Genomic DNA, 13,951 nt, shown 5'->3' with positions numbered 1-13,951 from the left:
GTAGTGTTCCATAAATGTCAATTCAGTAGAAGTGGTTACCAATGTTCAAATTTTCTATATTATTAATCTTTGGTTTGATTGTTCTGTCAATTACCAAGAAAGGTGTGTTACCATCCTCAATTATGTTTTATTTATTTCTTTGCTTAGTTTTCTCAATTTTAGCTTCAAGTTTTCAAAGTTCTGATATTAGGTACATAAACATTAAGTGCTGCTAAGTTTTCCCACTGACCTTACAAAATGTTCCTCCTTATATCTGATGTCATGACATGTCTTGAAGTCTACTTTATCTGATATTAATACAGTCACATCAGCTTCTTACACTTACACTATTTCCACATTATCTTTTCTTCCTTCTTATCTTTGTATTTACATTTACAGTGTATGTACTGTGGATTAATGTAGAGCTGGGTCTTATTCTTCTGTCCAGTCTGAAAATCTTTGCCTTTAAGTTAGGATGTTAATTAATGTATACTAAATGTAATTATTGATTATTTGGGTATAAATCTACTGTTTTGCTATTTCTTTTCTATATATCCCATCAGTTCCCATCAGTTTCATGTTTCTGTTTCTCATTTTCTGTTTTCTTCCTTGAGTTCATGAAATTTTTCTTTAGTGATCCATTTAAATTTCTTTAATGGCCCCTTAGCTATACCTTCTTGTACTTTTAGTCAGCAGTTGGTCTGAAGATTACAATGTGTGCTTAGCATAAGATGAAGTACTCAGAGTTAATACTGTACCACTTCACAGAAAGTGTAAGAAAAGTACAATTCCATCCCATCCACCACCCTTTCAGTATTGTTATATGTTTTACCACTAAATATATATAAGCCCAAGAAAACAATAATTTTTGTATTAAATGGCTACATTTTCTAGCTCTTTGATGAAATTAATATAAAGAAAAAAGTTTTATATCATTCTTTCCATATTTACCATTTCCAGTGTTCTTCATTCTTTCCTGTATATCCAAGTCTCAATCTGGTGTTATTTTCCGCCAATCCAAAAAACTTTCTTTACCATTTCTTGAATACAGGTCTGACAACAAATTCCCTCCATTCTTATTTGAAAATGTCTTCATTTTCCCTTCATTTCTGAATAATATTTTCATTAGATATAGAAGTATGGGTGGATAGTTGGGTTGGGTTATCTTTTTATTGGTGAGTTCTAAAAGTTATTTATATGTTTTGAACACTCTACTCTTATCAAATGTATAATTTGCAAATATTTTCTCTCATTCGGTAAGTTATCTTTTCGATTTCATTGTAGTGTACTTTGAAACACAAAACGTTTTATTTTGATGAAGTCCTCTTTACCCATTCTTTCTCTGGTGGCTAGTACTTTTGTTGTACGTCTAGAAAACCACTGCCTAATTCAAGGTCATGAAGATTTACACTTACGTTCTCATCTAAGAGTTTTATGATTTTAACTCTTACATTTAGTAGTTTAATCTGCTTCGAGTTAATTTGTATATGTTATGAGGTAAGGACCTAACTTCCTTCTCTTGCACATGTCAATCCAATTGTCCCAGACCATTTGTTGCAAAAACTACTCTTTCCCCATTTTATCGTCTTGGCAATCCTGTGGAAAATCAGTGGCCACAGATGTATGAATTTACTTCTGTATTGTCAATTCTATTTCATTGATCTAGATGTCTGTCTTTTTACTGGTACAATACAGTCTTGATTACTGTAGCTTCACAGTACGTTTTGAAAATGAGAAATGTGAGTTCTCCAATTTTGTTTTATTTTTTCAAGATTCTTTTGGTTGGTTGTAGTCCCTTGCATTTCTGTACAAATTTTAAAATTAGCTCATCAATTTCTGCAAAAAATAAAGAAGCCAGCTGATATTTTGATAAGGGTTATACTAATCTGTAGATCAGTTTGGGGAGTGTCATTATCTTAACAATTTAGGTCTTCCAAATTTATGAACACAGGATGTCTTCCCATTTATTTAAGTCGTCTCTAATTTCTTTCAATGATATTTTGTAGTTTTCAATGCAGAATTCTTCTGTTGCTAAAATATTTAACTCTTTTTGATGCTAACTTAAATTGTTTTTAAATTTCATTTTTAGATTGTTGCTTGTGAAAAAATATGCCATGATTTTTGTATATTGATCTTGTATCCTGCCACCTTGCTGAACTGATTTATTAGCTCCAAGTGTTTTTGTGCATTCCTTAGGATTTTCTGTTTAAAAAATCATGCCTTCTTGATGGTTTTACTTCTTCCTTTCCAATATAGATGTCTTTTCTTTTTCTTGCCTAATTGCCCTTCCTAGAACCTCCAGTACAATGTTGAACAGAAGTGATGAGAGTAGGTATCTTTGTCTTGTGCCTGATCTTAGAAGAAAACTTTTTGGTGTTTCGCTATTAAGTATAATGTTAGCTATTTTTCACAGATGCCCTTTATGAGGCTGAGGAAACTCCTTTCCACTCTTAGTTTATTGAGTGGTTTTTATCATGAAAGTGAGTCAAATCATTTTTCTGTGTCTATTAAGATGTTCTTGTGCCCTTTATTCAATAAATATGGTGCTCATGTTAATTTTTCTATGTTGAACCAAAATTACATTTTTGGGATAAATACCACTTTGCCATGGTATAGTTCATTTTATTAGTTGATGGATTCAGTTTGCTAGCATTTTATTGTGGATTTTTGCATATATATTCACAATGGATATTGGTCTGTAGTTTTCTTTTATTATAATGTCCTTTTTTGGTTTTGGTATCAGAGTAGGCCTGGCCTCACAGAATGAGTTGGGGAGTGCTCTGTCTTCTTTTATTTTTTGGAAGAGCTTGTGAAGGATTGGTGTTAATTCTTTGTTAACTCTTTGGTACAGTTCACCACTGAAGTCATCTGGTCCTCAACTTTTCTCTGTGGGATGTTTTTAAGAACTAGTTAATCTATATATATATATATATTATAGGTCTATTTGATTTTTTATTTATTCTTGAATCAGTTTTGGTATTTTGTGTCTTTCTAGAAATTGGTCCACTTGAACTAAGTTATTTGTTAGCATGCATTTGTTTATATAATTCCTTGTAATCCTTTTTATTTTGGAAAGGTCAGTAATATTGTCCTCTCTTAATTTGAGTCTTCTTTCATTTTTTTTCTTGGTCAGTGCAGATAAATATTTGTCAATTTTTTTTCAGAGTACCAACTTTTAGAGTTGTTATTTTTCTCTATTGTTTTATTATTACTTTGGAATCGTTGGTTATTTAGAAGTAATTTAATTTCAACATATTTGTGAATTTTTTTCTGTTATTGATTTCTAGTTTCAATCTACTGTGGTCAAATAACATACTTTGTATTATTTTAACCATTTTATATTTATTGAGAATTATTTTATTGTCTAACATACAGATCTACCTTGGCAAATGTTCCATGGGCACTAGAAGAATGTGTTTTCTGCTGTTGTTGAGTGTTCTACATACATATCTGTTAGATCTAGTCTGTTTATAGGGTTCTTCAAGTCTTCAATTTCCTGATTGATACTGTCTCATTGTTCTACCTTCTATCATTATTTGGTAACTGAAGTCTCTCGTATTGTTGAATTGTCTTTCACCCTTCAATTTTGTCACTTTTTCCTTTGTGTATTTCTGGACTCTGCTGCTTGATGCATATATGGTTATAATTATTACATCTTAATGAATCAATCCTCTTATCATTATGTCTTTCGTTAGCAACAATTTCTGTCTTGAAGTCTATTTTATCTGATAGTAATACAGCCATTCCAGCTCTCTCTCGGCTACTGTTTGCATGGTATATCATTTTCCATCTTTTACTTCCAACCTATTTGTGTATTTGAATCAAAAGTGTGTCTCTTGACCAGGCATGGTGGCTCACACCTATAATCCCAGCACTTTGGGAAGCCAAGGTGGAAAGATTGCTGAGCTCACGAGTTTGAGACCAGTCTGGGCAACATAAGGAGATCCCATCTCTATAAAAAATACAAAAATTTGTTGGGTGTGGTGGTGCATGCCTATAGTTGCAGCCACTCAGGAGGCTGAGATGGAAGGATCACTTAAGCCCAGGAGGTCAAGGCTAGAGTGAGCTGTGATTACACCACTGCACTCCAGCCTGGACGACAGAGTAAGAGCCTGCCTTGAAGTAAGTAAACGAATAAATGAATAAATAAAGTGTGTCTCTTTTAGGAAGCGCACAGTTATATATTTTTATCAATTCTGTGAATCTTCATTTTAATTGGATTGTTTTATCAATTTATATTTAATGTAATTACTAATAAGGTAGGATTTATATATGACATTTTGCTATTTGTTTTCGATATGTCTTAGGTCTTTTTAAATTTCTCTATGTCTACATTGCTGCTTTCTCCTGTGTTAAATATTTTCTAGTGTATCATTTCAATTCCCTCATTCTTCCTTTTGCTATATTAAAAATGAATTTGCTTAGTGATTGTCCTAAGTGTTGCCATGTTAACTTATAATAATTATCTGGTTCGGATCAACCAACTTAATTTCAATAGTATACAAAAACTGTGATCCGTTCCCTCCTTTCTCCTATTTGCTATTATTGTTATACAAATTATGTCTTTATACATTGTATGTCCATCAACACAGATTTATAATTATTGCTTTATGTAGATGTTTTTAAAGTTGGATAAGAGAAAAAAAGATTTACAAACAAAAAAAAATTACATTTGTACTGTCCTTTACATCTAACCATGTAGTTACCTTTACCACTGCTGTTTATTTCTTCACGTGAATTTGAGTTACTGTCTAGTATCCTTTCATCTCAGCCTGAGGGACTCCCTTTATTATTTATCTTAGGGCATGTGTGTGCTAATGACAAATTCTCTCAGTTTTTGCTCGTTTATAATTCATTTTAAGGATAGTTTTCTAGCTATACAATTCTTTATTGACAGTCTTCTTTCAGCACTTTGAATATATCATCCTGCTACTCCCTTCTGGTCTCTGTGGCTCTTGATGAGCAATCAGTCATTAATCTTGTTGAGGATTCTTTGTACATAATGTACATAACATATCTGTAGATATAGGTATATTTGAGTTTATTCTTAGAGTTCCTTGAGCTCCTTGGGAATGTAGATTAGTGTTTTTAATCAAATTCATTAAGTTTTTGACCATTATTTCTTCTAATATTCTTTCTGCATCTTTCTCCTTTCCTGGAACTCCCATTATGAATCTGTTGGTAAAATTGATAGCATCCACAGGTCTCTGAGGTTCTGTTCATTTTTCTTCATCTTTTTTTCTTTATGTTCCTCAAACTAGATAATCTCTGTTGACCTGTTTTCAAGTTTGCTGATTCCTTTTTTGTTAGATATAGTGTGCTGTTGAGCCCCTCTAGTGAATACACACACACACACACACACACACACACACACACACGCATTGCATCTGTATTGATATTCCCCATTTGGTGATACCCTGCTCCATATTTTCTTTTAGCTCTTCACACATGGTTTCCTTTAGTTATTGGACCATATTTAAATATCTGATTTAAAGTCTTTGTATAGTAAGACTAAAGTCTGGGCTTCCTCAGGGAAAGTTTGTATTGACTGCTTTTTAAACTACTTATAAGCTATACTTTGTTTTTCTTTACACACCTTGCAATTTTTAAATTAAAACTAAACATCTTAAATAATATAGCAACCCTGGAAATGATTCTCATCCCTTTCCAGGGTTTGTTGTGGTTGCTGTTTGTTGTTATTTGTTTGTTTAGTGTCTTTTATAAACTAATTTGTAAAGCTTGTATTCTTTGTCATTGTGGCTACTAAAGTTAAAGTCTCTGACCCGTTAGCTTAGTAATCAGCTAATGATTACAGATTTTCTTAAGCACCTGAAACCAATAAGTTTCCTGATGCTTGCAAAGGGTCTCTTTGTGCACATAGGGGCACATCACAAACAGTCAGGTGACAGATGACAACTCTGCCTTAGCCTTCACTTTCTGCTTGTACAGTCCCTCAAGGTTAGTCAGAGGTGAGAGCTTAGGGTATTTTTCGATATTTTCAGGACATGTGCATAGCCTTGAGCATGAATAAAGCCTTACTCAGGTGGACAGCCTTCTAGATTCCTAGGAATATGTCAAAGCTTTTAAAGTCCCCTATGATCATCTCATCCCTTAACTTTTCTTTTAAGGTTTTTGGCTAGCCTACTGTTTGCTCCAACTGTTACTGTCTCAGGCAGCTGTGATGTTAAGCAATTGCCTTTGATTTTTTTATTTTTACTTTTTAAGAAGCAGAGTCTCCCTATTTTTCCCAGGCTGGCCTTGAACTTCTGGGCTCAAGCAATCCTCTCACATAAACCTCCTGAACAGCTGGAACTACAGTGCACCACTGCATTCGCTTTCCTCTGATTGTTTTTGACAAACACCCTTGAGAAAAGGCTATTTGCACTGTGTAAGCACCAAGACAAATCAAATAAAGACAGTCTTGCAAATAAGGCCTTCCAGGCAGCCACCAGACTGGCCAATAATGACAGTTCCTTGGTAATGGGGCTTGAAAATGCTCTAACACTATTTTTCCCCCTCTAGTGGCTGACAGGTTGCTGGTTTTCATTATGACTGTAGGACGCTGGTTTTTAAGGCTACTGCAGAGATGAGGATGAGGGATGAGAATAAAATTAAACTGTAACAAAGCCTACTATTTTAACTAAGAGTCAGCACTCTTAAATAAATGCTCCTTGGATTGTTGAAAGCCTTTGGTTAATTTTCAGAGCTAAGACAAAGTTGATTCTGATAATTTTTTTGTGTTTTCATTGCTTTATGGAGAAGATAATTTTCAGAGGCCTTTACTTCACCAGTTTTGCTGATGTCTCATCTCAGTTTTCTTCATTCTGCTTTTTAGACTGAATAATTTCTAGTAACCCATCTTCAAGTTCACTAATACTTTCTTCTACCATCTTCAATGTGTTGTTGAGCCCATTCAGTGAATTTTTCATTTCAGATATAACAGTTTTCAGTTTTAGAATATCCATTTGGTTCTCTTTTACATTTTCTATTTATCTGCTAAGCTCCTTCCAACTATTCATTCATTGTGCCACTCTTTACTTTTAAGTCCTTGAGCATTTTTATAATAGCTACTTTAAACTATTTTTCTGCAAAGTCCTACATTTGATCATCTTAGGGTCTATTTTTATTGCCTGATTTTTCTTTTGATCATAGGTCACATTTTCCTATTTCTTTGAATGTCTAATATTGTTTTTATAGTATTTTGGCCATTTTGCGTGATATATTACAGATATTCTGGATTCTGTTATCCTTTTCTCAAGAATGTTGATTTCTGTCCTAGTAGGTAGGTAAAATTCTGGCTGATTGCATTCACCTTGTGAAGCCTTAGTTTTATACTTTTTAAGGGAAAATTTGTTTGAAGCTAGCCCTTAGACTTAGATTGAAGCCTTAGTCCTAGGGTATAGGACTAGTTTTTCTCCTATGGTATAACCTTTGTGAGGTTTCAGTGTAAAGCCTGAGATATTTGCCAAGGTCCTCTTAATTTGGTGGGATTCTAACTGTGCCTTCCCTGTAGCGTCTATCAGTTGAAATGTCTGCCCAGTTTCTTCTTCCTTCCAGCTGTTACTTTCCTCCAGGGCCCTTGAAGGCTCCTTTGTAAATATACAGTTCAGGAATTGACCAACGTTTTGAGATAATTTATATGCCAATTTAGGGGCTCCCTCATTTCTAGCTTCCTCCTTTCTGGGACTTCCTCCTTCAATTTTTAGCCACTCTGATAGTCCTGAACTTTGTGCTCTGATATATCAGGCCAATAAGACTGAAGCTTTCTAACAATCCCTTCACATGGTGTCAAGTGACAACCTTCAGTGAAAAAAGGGGGTTGGGGTAATGTTTCACAGTACAGAACTATTATTTCAAGCAACAAATCCCTCCAGTTTCTGTCTGATTTGTGTTGCTCTATAGTGCCTTCATGAAGTTTTTCCTATTTTGACTACAGTTTATAATTGTTATGCATGGAAAGGGTTGTCTACATTAAGCTACTCCACCATTCCTGAGACTAAAACTAGTCTTGTTAAATTATTTTTCACTTGAAAACTGACTTACAAATATAATGAAACTTTGCTATCAGTCTTATTTCCTATAAAACAGAATATGTTTTAGGATGAGTAGGAGTTTCAGAACTATAATATAGAAGGGATCTTGGATCCAGGAGATTTTTCTTGAAGCTCTGTGTACATGGTAAGCACACTATTTTTAGATAATGTTATATTTATTTGAATGGTGGTGCAATGAAGTATGGTGGTATACTGGGGAAGAGTACTGTGGAGAAAGATGAGATGACTCAAATTCCCAAGTTACTCTGGTAGGTCACTGGCTGAGATTCTCTTTGAAGAGGTATCATTATTAAAAGACCGAGAAATAATCTTGACTGAAAGAAAGGCCATATAGCATAGACCCTGAAGAAAGAGTTGGAATGAGGTTAAAGTATATTAGCATAAGAGTCACTCATATCTACACTGAGCAACCCATATGGATTTTAACTGAACAAGTTGCGAAATATTAGGCAACTTTTTTTTTTCTGTGCCATCTTCAAGGTTTGCAACAAATAATAGTGCTTAATAGTAAATCAATTTTGAGTTAACTCATTGACAAATTAAGAGAATTCCCCATCATATTTCCATTTGATAATATGTCATCTCCATTGGGTGGCCTCCTCTCAGTGTTATTCTCTGGTTTTCCTTCATTACACTTACTAAAACATGAGATTATATATTTTTGTACTTATTTGTTTAACTTTCTTACTGAAATGTGAGGACAACAGTCCTTAAGCAAGACATTGATCACCATTAAAGATTAAATTTAGCCTAAATTAATTATACTAAGCCATACTTAAATGAAAGTATGTCCATCTTTTAAACTGGATAATATGGACATTGTTTTTCTACCATGCCTATTCAAATCTTCCCTTTACCCAGATGACTCAAGCCATTGAAACCTCTTTGGTATCTCTGATCTATATAAATTTAAAAAGTATTTTTAATATCTAGACTTTGTTAAATCCCATTTAATCCAAGTAGTAAATTTTAAGTACAGTATATACTTTCTAGAAAATAAATAGGATAACTATCAATATTATCAATATTAAGATCAACAAACAATAACAGATTATTTCACTTAATTTTAGCCCTCCTTTGAGTTATTAATATTCCAATGTAATAGACGAGAAAAGTGTAGTTCAGAGAGGTTAAGTGACTTGGCTAAAGTCACACAACTAATAAATGACCAGGTCCTATAATTGACTAGCTATCATTCCATTATACTATAGCTCTCAGAGAGTTATTTGGAAGAGACCTTTAAACAGTAACAAACCAGGTGATGGAAAAACTTAATAATTTATTATAGGTTCAATATAAATATTTATCAACATTCCATTCTGATTCTTTCCAAAATATGAAGTCAAATAGATGGGCATATTTTCATTTAAGTATGATTTAACTAAATCAGACTAAATTTAATCTTGAACAATGGTCTATGTATTTACAAATGTTTCAGAATGTCAAGACACAAAAAGAATATCTATTCATTTAAAGACATGAAGATCACATTTTTAAACGTTTAATTTCCTCACAAAGTGGTATTACCATATTCTTTATCTTCTTCCTCTCTCACATTCCTCTTCAACCAGACACCCATTTACCATTACTCAAGCCGCCACCTGTGTTGCTTAGCTCTGCACTTAACCTTCCCCCACTGTAGAAGACAATGGTTAGTGCATACAAGCTGATTGCAAATATTATACGACTTCAAATCCAAAGTAATGTGTGAGATGGACATGAAAACTTCAAAATTGTTCCCCTTGCCCCCCTGCAGAACACACAGGACAAATGTGGTTAGCAGGGCCTATCTTGTTCTCTGATCACTAATTTCAACAAAGAGGAAGTCCAAAGAGTGCAACTGCCAATGGTAAAAGGAACCCTTTACAAGAAAAAGGAAAGGAAAGGAAACTTTCTTTGTGAATAACAGTATAGCCATTTTTAACAATGGAAAACAGTCTGGGCTACTACTTCTCATGCTTCTACTTAGGAAACATTTTTAGGTGAAGACTGATTCTGGACCAAAACTTCTTGAACAACCTACGCTGACTCAGTTGTCCCTTTTCTTTGATTCTGACTTCGCACCTTCCATCATGCTCCTGCTCGGCTAAATCTTTCCAGCCTTACCTGTTGTTCTAATCACAGACCTGGGCTTTCTGCCTTCTGCCTCACTCTTATCCATCCCATACTGACTTCTCTCTTTCCTAAGGCAAAAAAAAAAAAAAAAAGCTTCTTCAAGTCTACTCTCCCGTGGTAGATCTGCCTCCCACTACACTCTAATAAACTCAAGTTGAAACTTCTGTCACAGATTCAGATTCCTTCTCCCTTCTGGGGCATGGACTGTAGCCTGCGCCACCAGCCAGCTCTGTCTCTTCCTGTTTCGGATCCTCCTCTCAGACCCGCATCTTCCCTGCATCTTCTCCCCTCCTGTGCCCGCTCAGACCATCCTCTAAATGTCCTCAATTCTCAGACGCACATCTCTGCCCCTTTCAGACTCACGGTCCCTCAAAAGTCCTCTCCTCTCAGATCCACTGCTCTTTCTTTCTCTGATTCCTTTGCCTCCCAGACCCACACGCCCCTCAGACCCACGCGCCCCTCGACCGCCCTCCCCTGTCAGACCTACACCGATCACCTGGACCTGCCTCAGACCCTGGCTCCCCTCGGGCCACCTCCCTCCTCAGACCCACGTCCCCTTCAGGCCACCTCCCTCCTCAGACCCACGCCCGCCGCAGACCACCTCCCTCCCTCAGACCCACGCCCCCCCTCGGCCGCCCTCCTCTCTCAAACCCACACCCCTTACCTGGACCCCCCTCAGACCTAGGCCCCCCTCAGACGACCTCTCCCCTCAGACCCACATCCCCCTCAGACCACCTCCCCTGTCAGACCCACGCCCCTCACCTGGACCCGCCTCGCGGAGCCGATCTGCGTCTGCTGCACGAAGGGGTTAGGCACCGGCGGCGGGAAGAAGGACGCCTGACGGGGCACCATGGGTGGCCGCAGCCCTACGTTCCCGACGCCGGCAGCTGGCACTGTGGCCGCCACTGCCGCCGCCTGGGCGCACCGGCTCATGGTCGAGCCGGGCGTGGAACCCGACCGAAACGACCTCCTCGGGCGCTGCAGCCACTACTGAGCCGAAGACCCACTAGAGTCCCAGCCTACGGCGACGCTGGGGAGCCTCTGCGCAGGCGCTAAAGTTACCTAGAAGCCAGCTGCTGCCGCCCTGCCCCTTCGGCTCTGACACGCCCCAGGCTCTGGCCACACCCCCTCAGGCATCTGGCCCCACCCCCTTGGTAATATAGCCTGTCTCCTCGGAGAGGAATGCTTTTCCTTCAGAGCCAAGACCTTGAAGGGTACCCCAGGATCCCTAACACTCCACAGAGAGACACTAAGCAGAGTTCCCTGCTTTAGCGTCAGGCGGACCTGGATTTTCAGTCCCTTTTACTGGGCCTGTGACGTTGGCCAAATCACTATCTCCATGAACCTCAGTTGCCTTCTGTAAAATGGAGATAAATGTATTCTCAGATAATCAGAACTTGGATCCAGTAATGCCATTGAGCAACCACTTCCCCCGGGCTCTTCCATTAAGTGAACTAATATTAATACACCCATGATGGCACAAGGAGTGGAATTTGTTTCACTCAAAACATAATGGACTGACAGGGGAGAGATGGTCCTCTAGAGGAAAACTGAGCTACTATTACCGGAAAAGACAAAAATTACAGTTGCCCTCCTCGCTAGATGAGGAACCTGACCAGAAAAGGGAAATGTATTGGGCTGTGGCTCCATTTCACACTGAGGAAGTTCAAGCCTGTTTGGACCTATGTAGGTGCTCGTGGGGGTGGGAGGGCAGGGGTTTGTCCCATTATCTGAGAACAGTTGATCAACCCTGAGTGGCTGAGAGTTAAAGGAAAGAGATGATAATCAACTCATCCCTACTGATCAACTCTGCTCACAGCAGGCAGGAAGGCCAGGATGAAAATCTGAGTCTGAGCCCTGGAGTTCTCCAAAATTATCCTCTGAATCTCACAATCTTCCAGCCCGACCACATAGATGTGTGGCTCTGAGTCAGTCACTTAACCTGAGTTTGCTTCCTTGTCTAGGAATGAGAGATTTATTCTAACTCCATAGAATTGTAGCAAGGATTAAATAAAATAATGCATGTGTAGTGTTCATAGAGAAACACTGAAGAAATGGCATGTTTTAAGCATTATTATGCCACTGACTTTTCTCTCAATGTAACATTAGTAACAGTGTATTACAGCCATGACAGAAGATTCCCCAGTCTAGGGGGTCTTCAAGTTGGGACTGGCAGACCCTTCAGACTCTTTAGCCAGATACCTGCACAGAAAGATGTGTTTCCAACTGTCAACAACCTAAGCCAGGCCAGGTGTCGTGGCTCACGCCTGTAATCCTAGCACTTTGGGGGCTGAGGATGGATCCCTTGAGCCCAGGAGTTCGAGAACAGCCTGGGCAACAAAGTGAGACCCCCCCTCCCACCGTGTCTCTAAAAAAAAGTAAAAAGTTAGCTGGCTGTGCTGTTGCATGCCTGCAGTCCCAGCTACTCAGAAGGCTGAGGTGGGAGGATTGCTTGAGCCCAGAAGATCGAGTCTGAAGTGAGCTATGATCATGCCATTGCACTCCAGCCTGGGTGACAGAGCAAGACGCTGTCTCAAAAGAAAAAAAAAAAAGAAGAAGAAGAAGAAGGAGAAGGAGAAGAAGAAGAAACAAAAAGAATCTGAGCCAGAAGGGGCAGGCCATGGGAAGATAAAAGATAGAAAAGATGGGGCTGGGAGCGGTGGCTCACGCCAGTAATCCTAGTACTTTGGGAGGCTGAGGTGGGTAGACTGCCTGAGCTCAGGATTTTGAGACCAGCCTGGGCAACAGGGTGAAACCCCATCCCTACTAAAATACAAAAAAAATTAGCCGGGTGTGGCAGCGTGCACCTGTAATCCCAGCTACTTGGGAGTCTGAGGCAGGAGAATTGCTTGAACCTGGGAGGCGGAGGTTACAGTGAGCCGAGATTGCGCCATTGTACTCCAGTCTGGGCGACAGAGACTCCGACTCAAAAAAAGAAAAACAGAGAGAGAAACAATGACATCAGGTTCACTGAGGAGGTCACCTGTAGAGTTCACTCCTTACCCACCTTCATCACCAGCCCCATCATAAGAGGCCAGAAGCAATATACTATCAATCAGATTATCGGAGCCAGAAAGGGCCTCAGAAAAACCCCAGGCCTTCCATTTCTGTTCAGCAGTAGCTCCAGAATTTCTATATAGATTAGGGGTGGGTAGACTGGTAGGGAAGGAGTAAGGAGCTTATCCATTAATACCAGTTGTGTTTAGAAGCAAGCACATTATTTCTCCCCTAGTTGTGTTTACCCAGCATGGTTGTGGGGGTGGGGGAGGGTAGCAGGAGTGGTTTTGAGGGTGGCAGAGGGTGGTGGAGATTCTGGTTTGAGGGCTAAAGCTCCTCTGCTAGGCTATCCTTTGGCCTTGTAGGTCCCTAATAGCTATGGGACCCTGGAAAAAGCACTTCTCTTGAGCCATCAGTCTCTTCATCAATAAGATTCAACTAATAATAGCCTCTTTCTATTTATGTGGTTGGAAAGGTTAAATTAAGTGATACAAGAAAAGTGCCTTGCACATAGAAAGCACTCTATTAATGGAGGAGGATATTATCGTTGCTGTTCATTGTTATTAGTAGTAGCATTAAAACTGATATGATTGCTAATGAAGAAACTGAGACTTAAAGAGGAAACAAACCTTGAACAGATGCCACAATAAAGCAACAGAATTGCTGTTTCCTGGGGGCTCTTTCTACAGGACAGAGGGACTAGAGCTGACTCTCCCTGAGGTTCTCTTGCTGTTTACTTTGGAAGCTCTGACCTTTCCAGCAGACACCATCACCTGTGCCCTGCAGGGAGCAGAGATTCGGATTTC

At 38.6% G+C, this 13,951-nt stretch overlaps 1 protein-coding gene across 2 annotated transcripts in view; it reads right to left on the bottom strand.

The window, feature by feature from the left end:
* LPCAT2 (lysophosphatidylcholine acyltransferase 2) overlaps nucleotides 1-11,191 on the bottom strand; it is a 75,663-nt gene extending 64,472 nt beyond the window's left edge. For both annotated transcript variants that reach the window (XM_001088176.5, XM_015126187.3), the window contains exon 1: nucleotides 10,911-11,191. In XM_001088176.5, coding sequence (XP_001088176.2) covers nucleotides 10,911-11,081 — 171 coding nt within the window. In that variant the 5' untranslated portion in view covers nucleotides 11,082-11,191. The remainder of the gene's footprint in view (nucleotides 1-10,910) is intronic.
* Between the last annotated feature and the right edge of the window lie 2,760 nt (nucleotides 11,192-13,951).

Source organism: Macaca mulatta, chromosome 20, assembly GCF_049350105.2.
Source record: "Macaca mulatta isolate MMU2019108-1 chromosome 20, T2T-MMU8v2.0, whole genome shotgun sequence".
NCBI lineage: Eukaryota > Metazoa > Chordata > Mammalia > Primates > Cercopithecidae > Macaca > Macaca mulatta.
This window is presented reverse-complemented; position numbering and strand designations above follow the sequence as displayed.